At 34.2% G+C, this 25,890-nt stretch overlaps 1 protein-coding gene and 1 pseudogene across 1 annotated transcript; one reads left to right on the forward strand and one right to left on the reverse strand.

The window, feature by feature from the left end:
• Nucleotides 1-8,252: 8,252 nt before the first annotated feature.
• On the forward strand, nt 8,253-9,864 carry LOC143564576 (3-ketoacyl-CoA synthase 1 pseudogene; annotated as a pseudogene).
• Nucleotides 9,865-16,851: 6,987 nt separating this feature from the next.
• LOC143564577 (protein IQ-DOMAIN 18-like) lies at nt 16,852-20,458 on the reverse strand. The gene is made up of 5 exons (XM_077051809.1): nt 20,261-20,458; nt 19,873-20,139; nt 18,380-18,625; nt 18,162-18,293; nt 16,852-17,808 (listed from the first exon to the last, which is right to left on the reverse strand). The coding sequence occupies exons 1-5, from the start codon at nt 20,384-20,386 to the stop codon at nt 17,011-17,013; spliced, it is 1,569 nt and encodes a 522-aa protein (XP_076907924.1). The 5' UTR covers nt 20,387-20,458; the 3' UTR covers nt 16,852-17,010.
• Between the last annotated feature and the right edge of the window lie 5,432 nt (nt 20,459-25,890).

Below are 25,890 nucleotides of genomic sequence, written 5' to 3' on the forward strand. Positions count from 1 at the left end.
TATATAACAAGTAGATGATACGACTTGTTTAGTTGAGTCTTAATGAGCGTAAAGACATTCAACATGTTCATATATATGCATTTGTCGTTTAAGGTCCACTTAATTACTAGTTGGTATGAAATCAATTATCAACATATGTATTAAGGTTTTTCTTTTACGATTTAATTATTTATTAATCAGGAATCTACCTATTCTAATAAACTAAAATAATTGTGAACATTTGTCATCTTGTGGTTAATTTTCACAATTTTTCCCTCCAAAACTAAGATACCATAATATATACAATAGATCAATAATTATTCACTTTCCTTTTACACTCTATTTATATTATATTTATATATTTTTATAAATATAAATACTAACATATTATTTTACTATATATTTCAAAATACTTGGTGAATTCCAAAAATAAACAACAAATCATGTTTCTCAAATATTGAAAAGAATATAATTTCAAATGTTATCATTCACATATTATACTACATACATTGTAGATTATTGTAAAGAAAAACAGAACTCGAACATGTTTTCATTTTACAAAGTAATTCTTTAGTCATTAAATTATAAATATATGTTTAAAAGTCGATCAATTTTTTTTAAAATCAATCCATTTATCTATTATTATTATCATTATTATTATTATTATTATTGTAAATTGTTATATAAATTTAAAATTATAAATACATGCTTTAATTCTATTCATTTATTTTTCGGTTAATTTAGTAAACTATATATATATGTGTGTGTGTGTGTGTGTGTCAATGGCGGATGTAGTTAATGGTTAGGGGTAGCATCCGCTACCCCTCAACTTTTATCGACAGTGTAAACTTTTTTCCTTTTTAGTCGATTTTCGTATTTCGCTACTTCTGAAAAAAATTTTACGTTACCCCTACTTATTTAAAGGCCAATCAATTTAAAAGTTCAAATTAAATAAAAACCAAACAAATATATATTAGGATACGATATTTAGATTATTCTAGATGATTAGGATACGATATTTAGATTATTCTAATAATATATAGCCCAAATTAAATAAAAACAACTAATATTTTTTTCTTTGTTTGGACGAAAAATATTAAACAGAAACAAACTCTAACAGAAACATGCTCGACAAAATCATCATTTTTTAAAAGTTCAAATAAAATAAAGTCCAAAGCAAATAGAAACCAATAACCTTTTTTTCTTTTGTTTAAACGATAAACATCAAATAGAAACAGGCTCAACAGAATCATCATTTTGAGGTCGAAATTTTTAATACGGTTTGGATATGTAAATTCAAGAACTTGGAAATATAATTAGAACATGTTTGTGATTGAGTTTGAAAAATGTTTATTGGTGTTTCCAAAAAGGAAATAAATTAAAATGTGTTTGCCAATAAAGAAAATCCTTTTTATTTTAGCTTTTTGAAAGGGTTAAAATACAGTTTTCTAAAGGCCCCAAATCATGGCTTTTAAAGATGGTTTTTTGAAAAAGACAATAAGCATTTTTCAGACGCAGTCCCAAACATGCTCTTAATGATGTCTCAACTAGTTTGTTAGAAACATGTCTGGTTTAAATCTTGAGATTCGTTTTTCAAGTTTGACATATCTAAGATAGTGGCAATTTCGGGAATGTATCTGAATGATTTTGGTAATGAATAAAGAGGGTGTTTTTGGATGATCGTACGACCTTTTATCACACTTTAAAGGAAGATGATAAATTTGCAAAATTGGATGAATGTGTGACCTTGCTCTTGTAATTGTGGAAACCGGAAAGCACACCACTTTTCCTTTGATTTCTAGAATATTAAAGCTAGCGTTGGTTTTTCCGATTACAACGGCAACAATTGGAATATGTTTTTCTAAAACAGAGCTTATCAATACAGGTTTGCGTAAGAGAATGGGTGATGAGTATTTGAACAATGCTTTAATTTGTGCAGTCGAAAGAGAAACGTTTAATAAAGTAAAAGAAATTTTAAGCTTTCAAAAACCGAATAGAAGAAATTTGCACACCAAGTATCGTGTTTCTATTTTTCGTTTACACTGTATGAAATACGGCAAAAAAAATTTTTTGAACGTTACCCCTGAGATTTATGTCTAGATCCGCCACTGGTGTGTGTGTGTGTTAAAATGTAAGAATAGTATATACGAATAACTTTCAGGCATAACAAAGTTTATCATGCTTAATTTATTAGTGTTTTTATCAATGATTGTTTCGGGTTTTTATGAAACTTAAATTTTATTTTATAGGTTAAAAGTTGTTATATAGATTTTTTGTTACAAGTTAACTACATTTATGTCAAAATTTGTTACGGGTCAAAAATGAAAAATTTTAAGTATTTTTAAAAGTTTGAGAATGCAAATAGATTTATCGTCAAATTTGTTATGGGTTCAAAGTGTTGACTTGAAAATGACAAAAGTATGAAAGTTATGATTTTAAACATGATTCGGGTTTCAAATTTATTTTTTAAGGGCATTTTTTGAAATAATCAAAAAGTTCAGGATTTGACAAATTGACTATTTTTCCCTTGACTATTAAAATTTAAGAAAAGATTGTGAACCTTTCGACATGCCATCCCCATGTCTATCAATGATTCTAACTTTTATCAAATTCGAAATATTTATGTTAGCATTAACTTTTTCTTTAATGGTGATCAGAATGTTGTATGGAAAGCTGTCATGCAAAACTATACTCAAATGAAACAAAATATTCATAAAATTTGAATGGGTTAACATGTTATTTTATTATGACAAAGTCGGAAAGTCCTCTGAAACTTATCAAAATCTTTTTCATGGTGTAGCTCAGAAAAACATAGTTCTTGAAGAACATCAATCGTTACAATTTAATGTTCTCATTTCCTTTGATGTGGTAAATTGATAAATATATCAATAAAGATAACGCTCCTTTTGTATTTAGGTTGAGTGGTTAGAACTACTATCGTATGAGAAGACTTTCCAAATAAGGTTCATAACCAAAGTTCTTTCAATTATACATATATGACACTAAGAATGAAATTTTCAATATAAAGAAACATTCTCTGGTACGTTTTTGCACGGACATTTTTTTTATTAAGTTCATTTAAAAAAATCATTTTGTGATATAAATAAAATCAATTTATGTACACATAGTATAGATACAAGCATAGACGTAATACATTTTTTTATATATGCTATTTAATTATTTGCTTACTTGTAATTTTATAATTTAATTATCCCGTGTGTGAAGCGGCTATAAAACTAGTATGTATGTATGTATGTATATATGTATATATACAGGAGAGATTTCAAATGAGAAACACTTTGAGTTTTAAGAACTCGGTGTAACAATTTTGTTTTTGAATTTTTTTACACATACGTAATTTATGTAGGTTACATACACGTAAAAAAATACATAATTTTTTACTCACCGAGCTGACTTTTTACACATGTGTATCAGACGTAAAACTTAGTGTAATCAGTTACATCTTTATTCTCTCTCCTACTTTGACTTTTTAGTCAAATTTAATCTCAACCACATATTGTAATCCATTTAATTAAATGTGTGGCCAAGAATTAAGTTCTTAAGTTCTTAAAACTTAACATGGTTTTCAAAAGATCACACCCCTATATATATATATATATATATATATATATATATATATATATATATATATATATATATATATATATATATATGATTTGGATCAAATAAAAATGAAATTAACGATGCTAATTGTAAGAAACAAGTCGAGTAATAATTACATAATTACTCTACTTGTTTTTATGCATTACATAATTAATCAACTTGTTTCTCACAATTAGCATCGCTAATTTCATTTGTACCTTTATCCCTCCCTTATATATGTATAATGTTTTAATTTTCATAGAACGGCATTCTAGCTATTATGTACAATCGTATTTCATCTCAGTCAAGTTTTAATTTTCGTAAACAAGCAGTTGTCATATGTTCACATGAAAATATTGGGAAAGAAGCTTTCCCACGCTAGTTATAGTTAACATGTTTTACACGTGTTAATTAAATGTAAGGAAAGAATTTTTTTCTTCTTTTTTTAATGACAGAATGAAAGAATAAGTTTACAGTTAAAAGTGCTTGTATGGAAGCAAAAAATAGTGACTGTAAGTTTCCTCTTGATAACCAAAAAGAATTTGTGCCTTTTCTTCGGTGGCATGCTAACTACGTACATGTGCCTATTATATTAATTATAGGTTAATAATTGTGATGTATAGAACTGTATGTAATCCCGTAACTATCTTTTCTCTACGCAGTTTTCAAGCTTCTCTCTTTTACATTGGTTTATTCTTTGTTTGGGATTAAACCCAACACCTCTTATCTAGGAGACTTGCACTTTTATTATATGCTTGTCCTACAAGGACTTTTGTTGTGTGTATACTTAAAAGAGAAGTATAATAGTATTATCTAGACTTTATTTATAATCAATTAATCAGCCATGCCTTTTTTAAAATTCGATGAAGAACCTAAATACTTTGAGCCGATCATGCATATTTAAACACGATGTTTCAGTCAACACCTGACGAATTAAATCGAAATAAGATGAGATACAAGACCGGCCGACCACCTCGTTTGTACATACATTGAACCGTGTATGCATGGAAGTCCATGAAGTATTGTCGTTCTTGTGACCACTTAAATATACATAGGAGATGGAGATAGTGATAAAATGCAAGGAGTACGTACGTATTTAGAATTAATGTAAGTAGATGGCTGGCCACCCACCCTAGTTAATTCACGGCCACCTCGATCCTTCAATTCTTTTCCCACTGTCAAGTGGCCGTCAGTTCGCCACCCAGTATAACAACATGTTATATGGCAACAGTACTTCCTTAATTTCGACACGTTTTTATCAAATTAACTTTATGTTTAATTTTTATTTTCTTTCTCGCTACATATTTTTAATTTCTATATAGGACTCGTCAGTGTTCGAGTCTTGCTTGGATTGTACGTCCGCATTACTTAATTAGTTTGATTTTAAAATCTGACACGTGCAATAATCTGGCCATACGATCCATATGATAGGAAAGTCATCGGGTCATACGGTCCAAGATACATTAATTAGGTTCAAAATTTGTGAAGTTAAGTACAAAGACCTGAAAGAGAATTCTTACCAAATTCATGATTTTTGGCCACTAATTTGAGGAATAGTCGTTCAAAAAACTTCTGTTTAACACTAGGAATCAAATTCCACAAAAGATTTGTGATGTTTAGCACGTAAAAAACTCAAGAATTACAGTACAAACCATCTCTCTAGAATGTGGTGTGAAAGATCAAAATGAAGTCTCCAATGTGCAAGGACTAATTATGCCTGCTCCAGACGTTTAGCGGCCAACGTGGAGTTGTGTTGGTTGAGTTTGTGGTGTAATATATAGGAGCTGGAAACGTGGCCAAATGAAGCTTGGTAGACTAAGCGACAATACAACATGTATAACCCTCATACGGACCGTATGGCCAAACCGTGGGCTAATACAAGCTATTGATTTAGGACTTTCACACTAGTAGACAACAATTTACGATACGGTCTGTATAATTCCATATGACTAATATGTTTGGATCAAATACAAATTAAATTAGCGTACGAATCAAATAGTGTAATTAACTACATACAAAACAATTACTTTACATAATTATACTAGTTGTATATATAATTGCACTATATGATTCGTATGTTTATTAAGTTTTTAGTTTGTACGTTAGCTTTCCACGTGACCAATATTGTGTTATTTTGTAAAATTGGCGGATTAGTCCTTGTGCTTTATGTTTGCAGGATTGGTAGCTTTAGTCCCTTGACTTTACAAATTCATAATGATTCATTCAATAGATATGATGCATGTTAAGATATTCGTACGTTCACTTGTATGTACATATAAATTGTTATATTCTTTTGAGAGAAATTGGTTTTGAAGTATGAGAAGGAAGATAACAATACTTCAAGACATATATTTAATATATTGTCTCTTGTTTTGAAGTAAATATTCCCACATAAGATAAACCTAATTAGACAAGAGAAACATGCTACTCCAAATTCTATACATAAAAGATAAAAAACTGAAACAAATAGCAAAGAAACATATGCGTTTGGTTTAAAGGAGAAAGAACCACACGAGGACCCCTAGAAAAGGACGGATCTTAATTTCTACTTGGCTGGATGATCTGGACTGAGGAAATTGGACCATATATGGGTTGATTGAATGAAATTTATTTATTTATCTCATCATCTAAATTTTCTATTGCCTTATGTTAATCCTAGATTAACCCTTAGCCTAATCACTTAGTCTTTAGGTTAATGTTTAGTCTTTCTTACGGGGGTTGAGTATAATCCGACAGATCTGGGTAGTTTCACCTATAAAGCAAAACATCGTGAGCTTGTTACGAGAAAGAGATTGGGGGGGGGGGGGGGAATATATAATAAATACAAGCTATCGTGGAGCACTAGTGAGTGCTCTCACAGGAGAGTAAGATCATTTTACTGTTGGAGGTTGGGTGGTATTTATAGTCGGATGGCAAGAGAGAGGGAGAGAAAGAGAGAGAAAGAGTATGGGTTATTTGTCATGTAAGGAATTCCACCAATCAGAGGGCTTGCTCGTGCGTCAGGAAAGTTGGTGAATAAAGTAGTTGACTGATGGTGATGCTTGTACTATGTAGTACGATTGACCATGTGTTGTCGATTTCTATTGGCTGGGCATCATTTTCAATAAGATATATACTTCCTTTTTGTACCATACCTAGAAAGATTTTCAGCGCCACTCTTCCCAAAGCGTCAGGAAATGTTTGACGCATGGTGGACTGTCCGTTAGCGCCCTGTACTTTGTACCAGACGCATGGCTGTTCAGCCTGTGAAAGTGCCTTTGCTTAGTAGGTGTGTGTAAAACCCTACCCCTTAAGTACTTTTAGAGTTTTAGTAATTTTTATCTTTTATGATCATTTCTTAGTGCATGTGTTAATTATTATACTTATATACATTTACAAACTTAAATTAAATCTCATAGCAATACAACAAATATAAGAAATTTTTACGTAAAAGTTATATCATTAATTCGTAAGTTTATTTTGAGTATGTAGGTAGCAGAAAATAATAAAACCTTGATATAGTAATAATAATATGAATAGAAAATTACAATTCAAAAATTGCTGTCTTTCTACCATTTGATCATGTTTCTAACTTAGTCGTCCGTATTAATTGATATTTAATGCACAATTAAAATTTTGGGCACTTTTAAATGCATATTTAAAATGTAAAAAATGTATATAAAATTAAATTATCTGTTGTATTTCACTTTTGAAAGTCTATTAAAAGAAACTAATGTATTAGGGTAAACTCATCCCATTCATTAGGACACTAATACCTTAATACCTTGTTAAGGAATGTGATGAGATAAAATGCAGCTTACTATCACGGAGTCGTGCTCATAGGCTTCACGTGACATCCTCAGTTGCCCATTCATTCTGCTTCGTTTATTGATGATACGGATTTCTGGTTTCATCACATCATGTACTCATCATAGGAGTGCTCCCACCTCTTGACTAGCATGGTATGCAGAGAATGCAAACACTTCCGTTGCACAACTTTCTTTGATTGTTGAGTACCTAGCTCTCAAATGAGATGCAGTATTAACTAGTAAACTCTAACAGTTCAACACAAGCCAAGTGCAATACTCGAACATTTGACACATCACTTGAAAGTCAGCTTTAAAAGGGTAAAAAACAGAAAATCGATCAAGGTATAAAGTATAAAGTTTATAAAAACAACTTTGTCTTCGTCTTGTATACATTGATCTACCTAGCTAGTTAGTATTGCATACATTTCAATATTTATATAAAAATAAAAATAGAAAATATTGAAAATTAAGTTTTTCTATACTAAAGTACAAATTCATTGTATTTTCTTGCACGTTTATGGACTTTTATCAATTTTTAACATTACTTGTAAGAATCTTAACGTATAAGTTGCAAAACATGAAGCTAGCTTATGAAAAAGAATCAAACAACTTCTTCTTCACATGTAAACATATATACTTTTAAAAATATCACTAGCTAGATGTGTATTAAAGAAGAAAATAAATTATAGGTTTGACCAAAACCTAGTGTTCCCACCAACCTAAATCCAACATCATTTATAAATAATGCAAATGTTCCAAGTCGTTGAGCTATCTTCAACTTCCTCCGGTAACCACCCAGCCACCACCCTCCTCATTTAATGCTATAAACACCCACCATCTCTTTATCTTTATATAGCCCATTCTATCTCCATCTTCATATATTCATCTTCACACATGGATCACAATACTACAGTTGACATGGAAAACGAAATACTAACGGCGGAACTCGCCGTCAAAGACTCCTCCTCCGCCGTGATCAAAATCCGGCGAAAGCTTCCAGACTTCTTGCAATCAGTTAAACTCAAATATGTCAAATTGGGTTATGGGTATTCTTGTAACCCTGCAACTCTTACTTGTCATTCTCTTCCCGTTAATAATAACCACTCTTGTCCAACTCACCGGAGTTAACCTACACACCGTAACCCTAGTGTTCACCAGCCTTGACACCGCCACCAGCCTCACTGGAGCTATAATATTATTCTTCTTAACAGGAGTTTACTGGGCTAAGCGTCCAACTCCGATTTATCTAGTCGACTTCGCTTGTTACAAACCCAAAGATGACTGCAAAATCACCAACGAAGGGTTTACGAAAATGTCCGAAGAGTCCGGGTTTTTCGAGCCGGAAATGTTGAACTTTCAGCAACGAATTGCCACCCGGTCGGGTGTCGGGGACGAGACGTACTTACCGAAAGGTATTACGGCTCGTCCGCCTCGGTTAACCATGAAAGAAGCTCGTGCTGAGGCTGAGCTTGTAATGTTTGGTGCTCTTGATTCTTTGTTTAAGAAAACCGGTATCCGGCCACAAGAGATTAGTATTTTGGTTGTGAATTGTAGCTTATTTAATCCGACGCCTTCGCTTTCATCGATGATTGTTAATCATTATAAGCTTCGCCCGGATATTATGAGCTTTAACCTTGGTGGTATGGGCTGCAGTGCTGGAGTAATATCAATTGATTTAGCTCAACAGATGCTTAAAGCAAACCCTAATACATATGCTGTGGTTTTGAGTATGGAAAATGTTACTCTTAATTGGTACCCTGGTAATGAAAGATCAATGTTGTTGTGTAACTGTTTGTTCCGAATGGGCGGGGCCGCAATGCTGCTGTCGAATAAGTCGAGGGACCGTAGGCGAGCCAAGTATGAGCTGGCGGGTTAGAACGCATAAAGGAGCGGATGATAAGTGTTATAACTGTGTGTACCAGCGAGAGGACAATAAGGGTATTATTGGCGTCTCGCTGGCACGCGAACTCATGGCCGTCGCTGGGGACGCCCTGAAACGAATATTACGACTTTGGGACCGTTGGTGTTACCGTTTACCGAACAGTTTATGTTTTTTGTAACACTTGTGAAAAGAAAAGTGTTTAAAATGAAGGTGAAGCCCTATATTCCGGATTTCAAGCTTGCATTTGAGCATTTTTGTATTCACGCGGGCGGTCGGGCGGTTTTGGATGAGATTCAGAAGAATATGAACTTGACTGAGTGGCATATGGAGCCGTCGAGGATGACATTGCACCGGTTTGGGAACACGTCTAGTAGTTCTTTGTGGTACGAGTTATCATATGCGGAGGCTAAGGGACGGGTCATGAAAGGGGATCGTGTGTGGAAGATTGCATTTGGGTCGGGTTTTAAGTGTAATAGTGCGGTGTGGAGGGCTTTGAAGTCGATTCCAGCCGGGTGTGAAGGGAACCCATGGGCGGGTTCGATTGAGAAGCACCCGGTTAAGATTCCGGTTTGAACGTTGGGTGGGTTTGTGAGAATTGGATCATGACCAAACAATGGTGTGTTATTATTATTATTATTATTATTATTATTATTACGTACAGCAAAAACAGGAAATGGAAACACAAGATAGGATTTTGGGGCAAGTGTTTTAATTCCCACATGATTAATATTGTTTGATGTTACCTTTGTTTTGCAATTGTATTTGACTTACAATGATGCATGGTCAATCAAAATATCAATATTTGAATATGTATCTATTTGGTTCTTGGAAATCTTGGATTTGCAATTCTCAAAGTTGGCTCCTTTGGAAAACTACTTAATTAATTACAAACTGGTTTTTGAAATAAATTGCATATCAACAAATAAGAAAAAAATATAAAAAGAGATTGGAATCTTGGATACAAATGTTTTGCCTTATTTGAATTTATTATTGCCACCAATGCAAGAGCACGAAGTCATCTATTTCGCTTGATATATGCCCTGCTAGCTAGAGGTTGAAAATTTTGTTACTCAAGCCTTCAATCCGCTTTGCCTACCTAAACTGCCTAAGCCCATAAAAAAATTGTCTTATCAACTTACCACTCCGTGATAATAATTGCAATTTTGTCAGGTCGGTTTCATAGCCTAAGAGAGGTTACCTTGTATGACCACGATTGTCATGTTCGTGATAGCCGAGGCGGTTTTCAAAACATCAACTATCGTCTATTTTTAGTCCCTTTGAAATCGGGTTATACTTTGGTACGGTACATGGAGCCTTAATGACGTGTGCTCTCTCTCCTCATAATAATAATTTTAGAAGAGAAATAAATTAATATTATTTTTTTATATATTTAAAAACTATTCAAGATTTTAAATGAATTATTTATGTAAAAACATGTGTTTCGTATAGAGTCAATCCTCCATGTGTTTTTGTTTTTGTCAATTAAATTGAAACGGTTTTAAATAAAAACTAATTACATTTAAATGAATCTATGATATGCAACATGTGCACGCTACTACAATTAAATTTTATGGATGGGAAGTCACCAACCCTTACCGGCCTCATAAAGCCTTCCACGTACCCATGCAGCCTGGCTACATTTTAAGTTGAACCATTTCATGAAGCCATCTAATTTCAGGTTGATCATCAACGCGGTTCAAAAAATAAAAATAAAAATAAAAATCTAAATTCAGGTTGAACCAGTTGCCACCCACCTACCCACTGCACTAATTAATTTATGAACGTTTTTTTCTAAATGAACCCGACCCAGTCTGCTTTTGGTATGCTGCCCGTAACCAGTTCCTTGGAGAGAAAGTAAAACTTTTCACAAAATTGTTCATTTGAATTAATGCTACCCTTTTGCTTTTAGTCTTTTATAGTTTTATAAAAACTTTGTTATCTTTATGATGTTTAAACTTTTCATAATTTTGTTCATTTGTTTTGTTAATTACCCTTTGCATTAGCATGTTTCTTTTCAGCCATGAGGTACCAATCCCACCAATTCATTAGAGGTGATAGTAGTTTCAGGTTTGATAAGCGGAGTGTGCTCAGATTAAAATGAATAACATTTTACTAAAATAAATTCAAATTGATCTTTGTCATTCTTGCAAATATGTATATTTAGATTGAAACAGGTAACTATTATCTAAAATACATTTATTTATGATGACAGAATTGTTGATTATGTCGGGCTGATAGGTTAAGTTTCACTAGGTTTGGGTTGACGATATGAATCGTGGAACCAAAACACAACCCATATATTTATCAGTGTCAAACATCAATTAATCTAACCTTTACACACTTAAAAATCATTTAAAATGAAAACGCCCTTTTAACCTTTTTGTTATCTAAACGAATCAAACGGATTAACATATTATAAACGATTTGGGGGTTGTAAAGATGTTAGCAGGTTGGTTGGTTGTGCGGGTTGTCAACGAGTTGTAATCAAGTTCACGTGCTGATTTGGTTAATTAAATAGATTGACAAGTTTTTTAATAATAAAAGTTTAATATATGTCTATTAAAAAAGACCCATGAAATTAAAACGATTAAATGTACACAAAATCTTATTATTACCCTGTGTTGTCGGTTATCACTTATCACCCACTACTTCCTCTGATTTTTAATTTATCTTTATTTGTTTTGAAGCCCTTCCTAAAATTACCAATCTCATGATTCACTTCCTATTAACTGAATTAATTATTTTCTAAAAATAAAAAAGACAATATTTTACTATGTTTCTTTTTCATTTGATCTTGTTTATGTTTCTTTATTGGTTTTCTTGTTGTGTTTGATTGGTGTACCGGTATATATATTGTTTAACAACCAACAGCCACCAATATTTCCTTTACTACAAGTTTTGGCTTGCTAATTTAATTTAATTAATTAGTAATTGATGCATGTCTTTGGTTGATAAGACAAAGTTGGTCTATTCTGGACCCTCGGTTGGCGTTCACGCATACGAAATGAGGCAAAACTAAAATAGTAATACATGTTCAAGAATTTGCTGCGCCTTTTGCTAGAAACTTTGTGATTGTATATATTTTTTTAATGGCCATTTGGATCACTAACTATTCATCCGAATATAGCTATTTCTTCCTCTGGATGAAACCCAACCTGAAACCTCATATTTTTCGTCATGTGTGGGAATTAAACGCAAGATCTCCCCCCTTTTTAAATTGAAGCATTTGAGTGACTCACTTTAAACTTTCTGATTATATCAATAATAATATTCTCTGCCGTTTCTTTTTAAAAAAAACACAACTTTGAAAGGTTTGATTAAAGTAACATTTATCATACATAATCCGAACATTAACATATATAATCGAATCGGTGTAAACATTACTCGGTTAAACTCTTAATTGTGTGATAACAAAGGTGTAATTGTGTATTATGCTATTGATAATTTATTAGGGTTTTACAAGAAAATAGGTTTTATACTTGCCCCATATTAATTTACATAATACTACCTCTAATATTTGATTAATTACATTGCGTCTAATATACTCAAAACTAATAGTCAAGTGTTACAATTTTGGTTATTCGCTTTATTTGTTTTATTCGGGTAATTGATAAGTTTAATTGGATATATCATTCAGTTAATTTGTATGGTAATTACCAAAACAAATACAAAACTCAAAATAAATAAGGTTAATGTTATCATGCATGCTCAAACTTTTGATGGGAATCAGCGATATAAACCCCATGTTATCGGTGAGCGAGCGAACACAGTATCATTTTAAAAGAAAATTAAACGTATGATATTGAATTAACGACTGAACCTATTATTTTTCGACGAGCGAACCCAGTATAATTTAAAAAAACATTTGAACACATTAATTACGAAAAAGTTAGTTAATTTCTTTTAGCAATATATATATATATACATTTGAACACATTAATTACGAAAAAGTTAGTTAATTTCTTTTAGCATTATATATATATATATATATATATATATATATATATATATATATATTTATAAATATAAAAAGCTTTAAAAAAACCTATGAAATTATTAACAAACATTACAAATTAGCCAATAATAAGCCATATAAATTATTAAAAAAATCCAAAACTATTCATAAAATGGGTAAATAAACCCAACCCAATAAACATTCTTAATTAAACATAATACCTCAATAAAATTTAAATACAAAAAGAATGACAATCATTTTCTGGTTCTATCGTCTTCAATTCTTTGCCAGTTCACCTCGAGGCTTCAACCATCACCTCACCTTCGAACTTCAACTAGACAACAACGATCGATCAACTCTTCTTTTGATTGTTTCAAGACTTTAAGGCTTCAATCGATTATATGAATGACATTTGTTACATTGAACATGAACTATTTTTCAAAGTTGCTACCGTTTTTAAAACAAAAAACGCGTAGGAAATAATAATAATAATAATAATATCTTTTTTATTTAATATTACTTTGTATTTTGTTGAATGTTAGCAATATACTTTTGTTATGATAGTGATATTGTACTTTATTTATTTGACAAAATGGCCGACCCGACCCATCTAGGCCCAAAAACTCTGATGTCGGAAAAAAAAGTTCAAACATCAAAAAATCTCGAACCTATTGAAAAAAATTCTTGGCTACGTCACTGAGTATAACGAAACCAATTGGCCACTTTACTGGGGGCATTCATGCTCCAAGGATAGTATTGTGTGTGAGTAGTGGATATGCCAGGATTCACGAAAGGACACCCAGTTGAGCTATCAAAAGAGAGAAATATATTTGCGTTTTAACGAAGTTTGAAATATTTTGAGTCAGTCAACATTTCATGAGTACATAGATAATGTATTTCCAAAAAGTGTTTCTAGGTAAGCATAGAAAGTAACACAAGGATAATAGTCATGGAGATTGATGATAAAAGATACTCATACTTTGATGGCTTAGATTTGTGTAAAACTGAAACTTTGTATCTTATACCGGACACAAGTTTTGTAATATCAAATGGGTATCAAATCCCAAAATTTTATACCGCTAATCAAACACTATTCTGATGTATTTATAAAATCGATACCAAACATTGATCATACATCTAGTCCAGGCCAATTCACTAATTAAGACTGAGTGTAACATGTTGATATCAAAGCCATCAGTTTTAACGAAAAAGATACTTCACTTATCTAGGCTTCAATCCTTCATCCAATGAAAGTTTAACTTCACTGATAAGTTCCAACCATAAATAAGTTTATTATTTTATTATATATTCATATTTGCATTTTAAAAAGTTTTAACTTAAAACTTAAAACAAGTTTACAGTAGAGTGTAAAAAAACCGGTTTGGGGCCGGTTTTAGGTAAAACTGAACCAAGCTGGTTTGGGTTTAAAACCGGTTTCATCAAACCGACCCAAACCGTCCGTTTCAGGACCGGTTCCCCTAAGATCTACCAAACCGGTTTTAAAACCAAACAGGTTTGAGGAAAACCGGTTTAAAACCAGTTAAACCGGTTATAAACCGGACCGAACCGAATGACCCGGTTGACCTATCTTGCTTCTAAACCGGTTTGAAAACCAAACCGGTTTAAACCAAACTGGTTTTGACCAGCCCTTGACCAAACCGGTTAGGTTTGGGCTAAACCGTTTTTGTACACCTCTAGTTTACAGTACTTAAGACTTTCAAGTGAGCCCAATATCGTCCACCAGACCAAACTATTTGGGTTGTTGTATTAGGCATGTGGGCCAACACCATCACCACCCTATCTTCTTCATGGTCTCCTGCCACCGTCACCACCGGCCGGAGCAACCGACGTCCGTTCACCGTCTCCGCCAAGCCTCAAAAAAACATCAAATACGACTACGATTCAGACGAAACTGAAACCGACCCAGAATTAGAAACATTAAAACAACAACAACAAATTGGGCAACCCGACACATACGTTTCAAATTCGGATCCAATTAGTGGGTCTGTCGTGTTACTGGCTTTGCAGAAAGCAAGTGCCCAGAAAACCTCGAAGAAAGTCAAGAAGAAGGTGAAAATATGAAGGATGAAGAAGATAATAAAAAACAAAGAGATGTGGTTGAAGATTATGGAGACGTGAAGGCGTTGTGTGTCAAGAGCGAGTGGAAGGATCAGTTAGATGAATTGGAGATGCAGCTTCATCAACTAATTCATCATCCTTGATCTGTTTGTGGTAATAATAATAATACAAATTGCACATTCATTTCATATTATGATTACATATTACAAGTTTATGTTATTATGCATCACTTTTGGCTTGGAAACGAAACCAAACAAACAAACGATTGAACACAAACAATTAAGGACGGCGTATTTTTGTTAGTGTGCGTTCGGTACGAAACTGAATGTGTTTGTGTTTGTTTTTGTTGACAACATAAACAAACGGTTCACGAATGTAAACGAAGATAGAGGACACGTAACTGAACGTGGGTGAACGAACATTACATGATTGGCAAACACTTAGGCTATCCGCTATGGTGAGGGGCTTTGAAACCCCTCAATAGTGCCACGTCAACGCCACGTCATCGCCTCATAGAAAACGGGGCATTGAAGCCCGTCCCGCTATGGTTATATGTATGTGTGTATGTGAGAGACGGAGAGAGAGAGAGCATCACCATGCCGGTCATCTAAACGGCGCTCCCCCCTTCCGCGGTGTTCCGCGCCCTCCGCGCCCCATCCACCGCGCCCATAGCGGACGGTCTTAAAAGCAAAAGTGAAATCTATTAGGTCTAATAATTAATAAAACTAGACTAAATTGTAATAGGTGACGTTTTAGTTTTATAAAACTAGAATAAATCGTAATTAAATGAATATATAAAAGAACAAATTTAAATAAACGAATGTGTAGGAACATAATGAACGAAATAGACACATGTCCCTGTGTGTTCGCTAATAAACAAAAACCCCTGTTCGTGTCTGTTTCTTTGGCCCAAGCCTATTACTTTTGAACAGCTGTTGGTACAACCTAAAGAAACGGCCAAACATCACTCTCGCCTCCAAAGGGAAACAAAAGGCGTTTCAGGCGGTTTTTCTAGTCAAGTTTTGGAGCCTTTGGAGGAGTAGGAACGATGCGATCTTCAATAATAATCGTGTCCGGGAAGTCTTAGTATTGGCAAGGCTCAAGGAAGATTTGTTTTCCTCTTTGTTTCTCTGGTCAGGCTTCCGTGTTTCGGTTCCGCTTTCGGCTAAACATTGAGCCTTTTTATAGTACGTAGCCGCTAAAAGAAATAAAATGCCTGTTTTTTAATAATTAAACGAACTTCATTTCAAATGGTTCTATGATTTCTATCAACTATTCACTAAAGCTTGTTTCATTATGATCATTTTGGCTGCAATAATAATAATAATAATGCATTGAATTCATTGACCGACCACATGATTGACTTGACCGCTGTGGCTGCACCCCGCACATGTAGTGCAGTCTGCCCAATCCCTTAACACTGTTTGTCTGTTTGAAGCAAACTGTATAAATCCCAATAAACAAATGCTCTGCACCAATAATTTAATTTAATAAATTTTCTTGATTATAATTCCAAGACCCACACATTTATAAAATATGCAGGATGCATGTGACTTGCTCTGCATTTACATCAATAACAAGAAACCACCACAACAAACAAGTTGCACATCCAATTATATAAATTAATCACAACCATCAAAACAACTTAAATCTTAAACAAATCAAATAACCAAAGTTAGATTTTTCTATTTTTTTTTTAATATTTTATTAGATGATTAGCTTGATCACCGCAGCCACCTTCTAAGATCAGTGGTTGAACAAGGTGACACTTCACCACCTGCAATGCTCTCTGTATAATAAGATGAATAATTAGACTGCTGCTCGATTCCCGTGTAACCGTAACTGTACGGTTCGTTCACACTAGTAAAGCTCGGGCTTCTTAAGTTCTGCTGGTTGTATACATTTTGTGGGTCGGGAACTGGGAAAGATAGTCGTTTCTTGGCTGAACCGGATCGATCCCGTTCAGGGGTCGAGGGTCTTTGTTTTGGTGCACTTTGGGACCGGACCCGGGCCTTGGCTGACTCAGTTGCAGCCATGTAGTTAGGCATTGACCCTCCACTGGTTGAGCCTCTAGGGTGTTGGTGTAATGCAGAGTTGAAACTGTAGTTTGACCGTAGACTCGGGGTTTGACTTTTGGTACTAGTGTAGCTTCTGTCTTCTCTGATGTAATTTGGGCTTGCGGACCGGACTTGAATGTGCCGTGTTTTGGATGGTGAAGGTGTTATAGGGGTTCTATGGTGAGGCGAAGCGGATGAGTTTCTTTGATTTTGGTGGTGAGAGTGGGGGTGGAGGTTATATTGGTAACTTGATCTTCTAAACTGGTTAGGTGGTAAGTTTGAGTAAGGTTGAGCGGTGTCAACTTCGACTGTTTTAACGCTGTCTCTTTGATCGGTTGAGGCTCGAGCCATGGGTCTGGTTTCCCATGGTTTTGAACCCATCCATCTATCTAGCCATTGGTGTCTATCAACACCGAGCTCGTTTTCACTCTCCATTGGTGGGTTCCTACCATTTCTCATCTTTTCCTGACAAATAATTAGGCAAAAGTTTAGGTAGTGCGCAGACCAAAACAAACAAACATAACCCGTAAAATCCTATGTATATCTATAAGTTATTGGTAGGGTCTGGGAAGGATAAATTGGTCAATGGGAGCAAACATTTTCCTCTATCCCGGAAGACAGAGAGATTGCTCCCGCTGAGACCCCTTGCTCCAAATAAAACGTTACTTGTCATGTAAAGTATAACAGATAAAAGAGCAGATAGACATGAATAAGGTAGCACAAATCTCTTTGAAAGTTCAATTACTTTTTATGCAATTTGTGGATGACGATAAAACGAAAACAATGAGACGATAACAATTTGTAGCAATGAGACAAACCTCTTGAGAGAAGGCTTGTGATAAGGTCTTTTCGCGTCTGGCAGCAGCTCGATTATGAAGCATTGCTTTCACTTCTTCAATAGTGTGTGGCCGTTCATCCCAGTCATCCGCAATGCAACTTCCATCTCGTGACTAAAAGTTAAACTAAGATTTTATAAAACATAGATAGGCATATAGATATGGATGTACAATATATATATATAGGGTTAACGAAGCACCATAGATCGGCGGTCAGAAATATCTTGATGGTAACGAGAGCCCCATCCGCTATTAGTGTCGCTAAATGTAGATTTTCGACTACTTTGATCGGATTGCTTCATGCGTTGATCAAGAACACGAGCTTGTACTCTAACCAAAGCTTGCATACATTGAAGTGTCATTTTGGCTTGTTTTCTCACATTGTGACCCCTCACTAATGCTTGCAGTTTTACCAGTCCTTTAAGTGCACGAAGAGCTCTTCTAGCCTACAAAGTAAAAGGGGACACATATTGTAAAAAGTAAAAACAATGAAGTTTTATAATTTATTGGTTTGTTTACATGTTTGAAGTCAAAATGCAAACTTTTATAATTTACATTTTCCAAAAAAGAGATTGTGGGTGTGGGTGTGGGTGTGGACTGTGGGTGTGGGTGCGGGTCATGGTCCATGTGCATGTGCGCTTGCTATGTTCACAGGCATCTTTCCATGTGCTTTTTATCCTAAAACTAAACCAATTTGTTAGAGGCATTTCTTTATGACTTTTTGCATACACAAATCCCTTGCCTTTGCATTTCTTATGTTAAAAAGGATTATGGAGTTCCTTTTCCACAACTCATTTTATATATTCATGTGTGTATATATTGTGTTAAAGACCGCGAGAATTGCATAACATGTATACATTTTAATCAATTTATAATGTACTATAGTATAGGAATTCATGTGTTTTAACATATCATTGGTTCTGATGAACACTTTATTAAATAAGTTTATATGTACACACACATGTACAGACTACAGAGACACGTTCTATTTATAACCTAGTTTAAGTAGATAGCCAGGATAACTACATAATGCACTTTTACATGGGCTTTTTATGGGATATGAAAGTTGGAAAGAGAGTGAGATAGGCGGCTACATAACCGGCTTATGATCTGCATTTAATGCAAAAGGTACAAGTTAAATCCGATTATGTAGAAGTAAATATGCTATTCAACTTTAATATTCTAATCGTCGAAGTAAACTATACTCATTCGAGTACTGATTGCAACTTTTGTTTCTTGATTCTTATTCTGAAGTACTAACACTAAGATAATGAAGAGCTGATGAGTTAGATCCCAATAGTTAAATCACTAATAACAATAGTTACAGGGAAGTACGTGTTTAATAATGGTGGTTGAATGAATGTAGGCCCCTAGAATTATAAGATCACAGGGTTATTAATTAAGGATTGATAGATGATAGATCTATGCTTTCACATATTGACAAAAACAGGGGCTGCTATGCTATTACCATTGTTTCAAACTACACCTAGCTAGCAATTACATTCCTCATTTACGACTTTAAACTCAATATTGTGTTTAACTAGCTTAATATCTTATTATCACTAGTTATACTTGTATACATAAAAAAACATATACGCATCGATTAATCTCTATTAGTTAATCTTGATTAATTGCAAGTCCTCACCCTACCTACCGCTGACTAACTGCATAAAAACAGTAATATCATACTGACCAGATAACCTCTGAAAGCCGTCTGGATTATGATAGCCGCATAATGCTCCCTCGAATAGCTAGCGGTTTTCCTACTCAACCGAGCCACCTCCATCGCCGCCTCTGCAGCCGCAGCAGCAGCCACCGCTAATGCAGCAGCATGTCTTTGCTCAGCCGCTAGAGGAGCTTCCACCAAATTAGCCACCTTTGGCGGCTGAGCAACTTGCTGTGTTGCGGTTTCCGAGATGGTTGTAGGCTTTCTGAACAACCATCTCCGCTTTTCCCGTTTCTACATTAATTCAAAAGAAACCGTTACAATAGTTTTTTTTTTTTTATTAAAACGACACTCTAATCTACTCCTAACAATACTACATCAGTGTAGTAATAGTAATAGTAATAGTAATAATAACCTTGTCTTCGTCTTCGATATCGTGATCTTGACTTTTTGGGTTCAGTTTTTTATCGGAATCTTTACTAGGGGATCTGAAAGCTCTTTTAACAGCGGTGAGCCAAGAAGATCCACCTTTCTTGCCCATTGATATTGAAATGATGAAGAAAGTTATGAAAGTAATAATAATAATAATGAGGGTGCCATTACAGCAGTGAGAGAGAGAGAGAGAGAGAAGATCACCAATGAGCAAAGCAAAACACTTTTATCTGCTGTAAAGGAAAGAGATGTATTAATATATGAGAGAAGGATAGTGTGTCAGTCATGTGTAAATGGAAAATGGTGGTGGGGTTGTTTTTCTCACATATTATATATAGAGACAGCACACATGCATATATGTACATGTTGAGAGAGAGAGTGGTCAATAGCATTGCTTTGACCACCCAGCTAAACCTTATTTAATGAGTATCATCAGAATCATTCCTCGGTTATTTACAGATTTGTGTGTTAATCTATTATTTTATCTAAATCAATTATTTTTAAACTTTTATGTTTGATACAAGGGAGGTGGGGCAGGTCTCGGGTAAACCCAATGAGGTATCCTGGGTATTTCGGGAACACTGTTGTACACTCGTTACAGTTGTGAAACGGGTACCTTAATCGCGTCATAACACCTGGAGAAAGGAGAGGCGTTTGAGTGTGGAGGGGGGGGGGGGGGGCGTGTTGCCAGGGGTTGGATGTTTGCCGCGTTATAACGGTTAGCGATGGGTTTTCAAACTTGGGTTACATGTTTGTTGGGTTTTTACGGGTTGCACCCCTTAATCATTTGTGTAGCTAACATGGTTTCGGTAGTTATTCCTTGTAGTGAAAACTAAAATGAGAAAGGAAAAAAAAATGTGGGATGTCTCATAGAACACAAGATTTTTTTTATTATTTGAGCCTATGTTTTTTTGAAAATTAAATTTTAAGGTTAACAAAGCATGTACTTTTCAGATAATAATCCGTTTACTATGTTACAAAATTAGGCACATGATATCTTTAAAGTGTAGTCACATTTTCCTTAGCAACAGGAGCAATCTCCTAACCGTAGTTGAAAAAGGTGAGACAGCTAGGTGAAGGTGCCCACTTACATGAAAAATACAAAATAGAATAATAAAAGATTTAATAACTAATTTACAAAATATACTAGAAATTTAAATTAGTAATACTGTTCCCCACAAATATAACATACGTCTAATATAATTAGCTACTAATTAGAAAGTATGGTAAAGTTGAAATACAAAGGACAACAAAAATTTGAAGGGAGAGAAAGAATCTAATTTATTGATCTTAGATTTAAATTGTAGAGATTAATTTAAAAAAATAAATTGATGAAAATGACATAAAGATAATAACCCACTTTTATTGACTTTCTCTTTCCACATGTGATACACATGTCAATTCCCCCATCATTTTAAAACGTCTATAACTTTTTCATGCAACATTATTTTTTTTTAAAAAAAAATTCACCATAATAACCAGCGTCTTTTTATCTTTAATATGAGTATCATAGTGTTATGTAAAAATTAAAAAAATTAATGGGTTTTTTTATATTGTGTTATTGGTTGTTCATTATGATTTTTAATTGGGTTTTTCTATGCATTGTGTTATAGATTTTAGTCATTGTGTTATCAGTTGATACTCATATTAAAGATAACAATTAAAACAAAGATTACTTCATTGTGTCTTTTTGTTTGTCATTGTGTCTTTGTGCTCATTATTTGTCTTTCTACTTATTATTGTGTTTTAGTTATTGTGTATTACGTTCATGTCATTGTGTAATATGTAGTTTCCATTGTGTTTTACATTTCAGGTCATTGTGTTATATGTATTCATCATTGTGTTTTACGTTTCATGTAATTGTGTAATATGTATTCATCATTGTGTTTTATGTATTTGATAATTTGTTGTTATTTTATCATTATATTTACGTATTATTATTACACAACCATATTATTAGCATTTAAAAAAACACAATGATGATTTGAAAGACAAAATGACGAAAAAACACAACGACAAGCAGAAAGACACAATGGCGAAAAGACACAAAGACACAATGATGTAATTTTTTTTTTAATTTTTATATAACAAAGTCATACTCATATTAAAGATAAAAAAACGCTTGTCATTATGGTAAAATTTTTTAAAAAAATAATGTTGCATAAAAAAGTTATGGACGTTTTAAAATGATGAGGGAATTGATATGTGACTAGCATGTGAAGAGAGAAAATATGTACTATTACTTTTATACCATTTTACCTTTGGTTCCCACTTGACACATGCCAATCAACTTGGCTTCTCGCACTTCTTATTTTTGTTGGCATTTGTAGAATAAGGTGCTATTTGTTTTTTAAGAGGTAAAATGTCTGCAGTCTGCGGACCACATCTGCAGACATCTGTAGAAGAAGATGTGGACCAAACCTCTGCAGTCTGTAAGAAAAAGACTATTTGTTTTTTAACGTCTGCAAACTGCTAAACAACAACATTCATTATACCTAAACTTTCTACAAATTTTTATTATACCTAAACTTTTTATAAACTTTCTACAACAAAAAAAACTAATACCTAAGCACACAACAACAACAACAACAACAACACTTATTATATTTAAAAATTACAATTAGTATGATTAACCAAGGCATAATATTATTCGCAACCACATCATTTAGAATCAAATATTACTAAATTTAAAATACTTGACTTCAAAATTCAAATCAATATCCATATGAATCTTCTCAAAAAAAAAATCAAAACAATACGAATATCCCTAACCCGACGATAATACATGGAATCCTCCACCTGGCTGCCCGTCCTCCACTAATCACCACCATAGATTCATCCTCCATTAAAAATCGATTAGCCAAAGCTCCGATCTGCATACTCCTCTTAATCCCATGGATCCACACTTGCCAAATCCTACTGGCAGCGGGGCGAGGGGGCGTCGGTGGTGGTGGGGAGGCCGGCGGAAGCGGGAGTGGACGACAGAAAGGGTGGAGAGTTGTGGAGGATAGGGATGGAGAGGAGAGTTATGGAGGAGAGTGGTAAGGGTTTGTAGCAAGAAGAAAGAACAGTGATAATATTAAGAAGTGGCCAGGAGATGTGAAAAGTGGTTGGTCCAAGTCTTCTCTAAAAAGAGGACGCGCAGACGTTTTTAATTGAAATGTCTTCCGGAAAACAAACAGTCTTCAGACCACAACGTCTGCGTGTGATCTGCGCAACACAGACATAAGAGGCCAGGAAGATCTTTAGACAAAAAACAAACACCACCTAACTCAACCCTAGAAAGTAATAACAATTCACAAAAAGTGTTGGATGAATTTTAACATAACCTATAATCAGGGCCGGCTCAACGAATGTGGAGTCTTAAATCGAAACAAGATTTTGTGGCATTTTCATCACAATTGTTAAGAAAAAAAATTGCTTATTATAAGTTTTGAACTCATAACCTATACTTTAATAACAACCAAGTCTACCACCACACTAATACATTACTTTGAGTTTATTTTACACATTATAATATATCTATATATAAAGTTTTTTTTTTAACTTGGAGGCCTTAATTAAGTGTGGGCCTAAAGCTCTAACTTGTTTTCGATGTCTCACGAGCCACCCCTGTCTATAATCAATAATGTTTTATATGTAATTGAAATTTTCGTAAACTCAAATGTAGTTTCGAGGTTAGGAGGTTTGAAATATATATATACTTGTATAAACTAGCTAATCCTAGACGATCCAACGAAAGGCACACCCACCCGTTAGCTTGTATAAATGACGATATATGTGTGAAAAAAGTTCCTAGATCTCGCCTTGTAAAGAAACTCAAGTGTTCCACGCATTAGAATCAACATTAGGGGGGGGCATCTACTTGGGAGCGAGCTTAAACGTGTAAGTTTAATGTTACTCCTATATGTTCTTCGGGTGACACAACAATCAGTTAAAAGGTGGTTTAGAAATACAATGCCCTACTAGTCGAAAGTCAGAGCACTCCCTTGAATTGTTGGTTTTTGGAGATCCAAGGACACGACATGGTGCTCGGAGAGCGTGTCCGTGACAAGTGCTATCAAAGTGAGCTTGAGCCTATTCGAGAACGGCACATGATGCTCGCATGACGAGTCAATGACGAGTGGTAACAGAACATATTTGAGCCTTTGGGTTGTTTGGCATATCAAAACCACTATATCAAAAGGTTTTAAAGGTGGCCAAATTGGGAGTGTTAATGAGGTAATATGAAGCCAAGATGGGTTGCATGATCCGGCTAGCCTATTGCTAAAAGGGCTAGAAATAGCATTTGGACCACATCCCAACCCCGAATGGTATGCATATAGTCAGGACGAAGACCAATATCAATATCGTCAAGATCAAAAGATGCCTTGTTATAGCTCTCACGACATTGGCATGTGGGTCACCATGGCTGATTGTGGTGTGCCCCCTCATCACGCATCACAGGGTAGAGTCCTCTCGTTGGTGTTATGGCTGCTGTTCCTACCCCAGTTGCATGTCATCGTCTGTAAAAGAATTAAAAAGAAAAACATGACAAGTTGACAACTTAAGCCACATAATCATATCAAGTTACATAAGTATAATCAAAATCAACATCGAATAAAGTCACATGCATACATGCAAGAAATTTTAATCACGTTCAGTTTCATTCTGTCGGTCCATATACAAAATTCAATCACAAGTAACTTTAAGTCCCCTTTTATCAAGTCACATTCACAACTAACATACAAAATCAATATACAACATTCAATTTTATTCTAACTGTAGAATACTAGATTAATGTATGTGTGTGTGGTGGTTGGAGACTTGGGGGTGGGGAGATAGGTTTTCTTAAAATTTTACTTGATTAAAATTCTAATATCGTTTGTTAAACTCTTTTTACAACCCGGGGTGTAATAAATGCAATAAGTAAAGAGTTTAAGAGATATAAATGAAAAGATCGATGCCATTTTTGTGTTAAAGGCATGCTTATGATGGCTAGGCCAATTTTGGTGTTAACAAGCCTTGTAATGTTTTAATAGGTTAGTGTAAGTTACATGAAGCCACAATAAGTGATAACAAGTAATTTTGGTGTTACATGTATATGATTAAAGGTACACTTCTTGGACTTAATGAGCCTTGCAATGTGTTAGTGGCTTGATTATGGGTTGCACGTATTCACATTAGGCCATGACAAATCATTTTAGCGTTAAAGACGTGTATGTTTAATTGTGCATCGTTGGCCTTAAACAACAAACAAATTTCGTGTTTTGCTTATTTTATGTGATTAACTTTGCTCGTTTATCTATTTATTCATATTTTGTCTTTTTACTATGATGATTACCAATGGACAAATTTCATTGGTGAATGTTCATCTGTTTTACTCATTTGTATATAGTAGTGTATAACTCACATTTCAAACGCAAACATTAACACAAAAGAATGCAGATTAAAATATAAGATGGCAAGGTTTGGTAGAATGCACACCAAGGACATTTTGAATTACATGGATAGAGAGGCCTTGAGAAGATGGTCATAAATCATAATCACATGGTTTCTCCCGTTAGATGTTTATTAAGAAAATATAAAAAGAAGGAAAATATAGATAATATTTCTCAAGTCGATGATGCATAA

Source organism: Bidens hawaiensis, unplaced genomic scaffold (assembly GCF_021521415.1).
Source record: "Bidens hawaiensis isolate Kalapana, Puna unplaced genomic scaffold, B.hawaiensis_p1.1 tig00022042_1, whole genome shotgun sequence".
In the NCBI taxonomy this organism is placed as follows: Eukaryota; Viridiplantae; Streptophyta; class Magnoliopsida; order Asterales; family Asteraceae; genus Bidens; species Bidens hawaiensis.

What these genes read in the sequence shown, in the direction of transcription:
- LOC143564577 (XM_077051809.1), bottom strand. Translation starts at nt 20,386, where the DNA reads ATGGGCAAGAAAGGTGGATCTTCTTGGCTCACCGCTGTTAAAAGAGCT. An exon ending in ATATCGAAGACGAAGACAAG is followed by an intron (nt 20,140 to 20,260) that starts GTTATTATTACT and finishes GAATTAATGTAG; the next exon opens with AAACGGGAAAAGCGGAGATG. An exon ending in CGGCTTTCAGAGGTTATCTG is followed by an intron (nt 18,626 to 19,872) that starts GTCAGTATGATA and finishes TTTACTTTGTAG; the next exon opens with GCTAGAAGAGCTCTTCGTGC.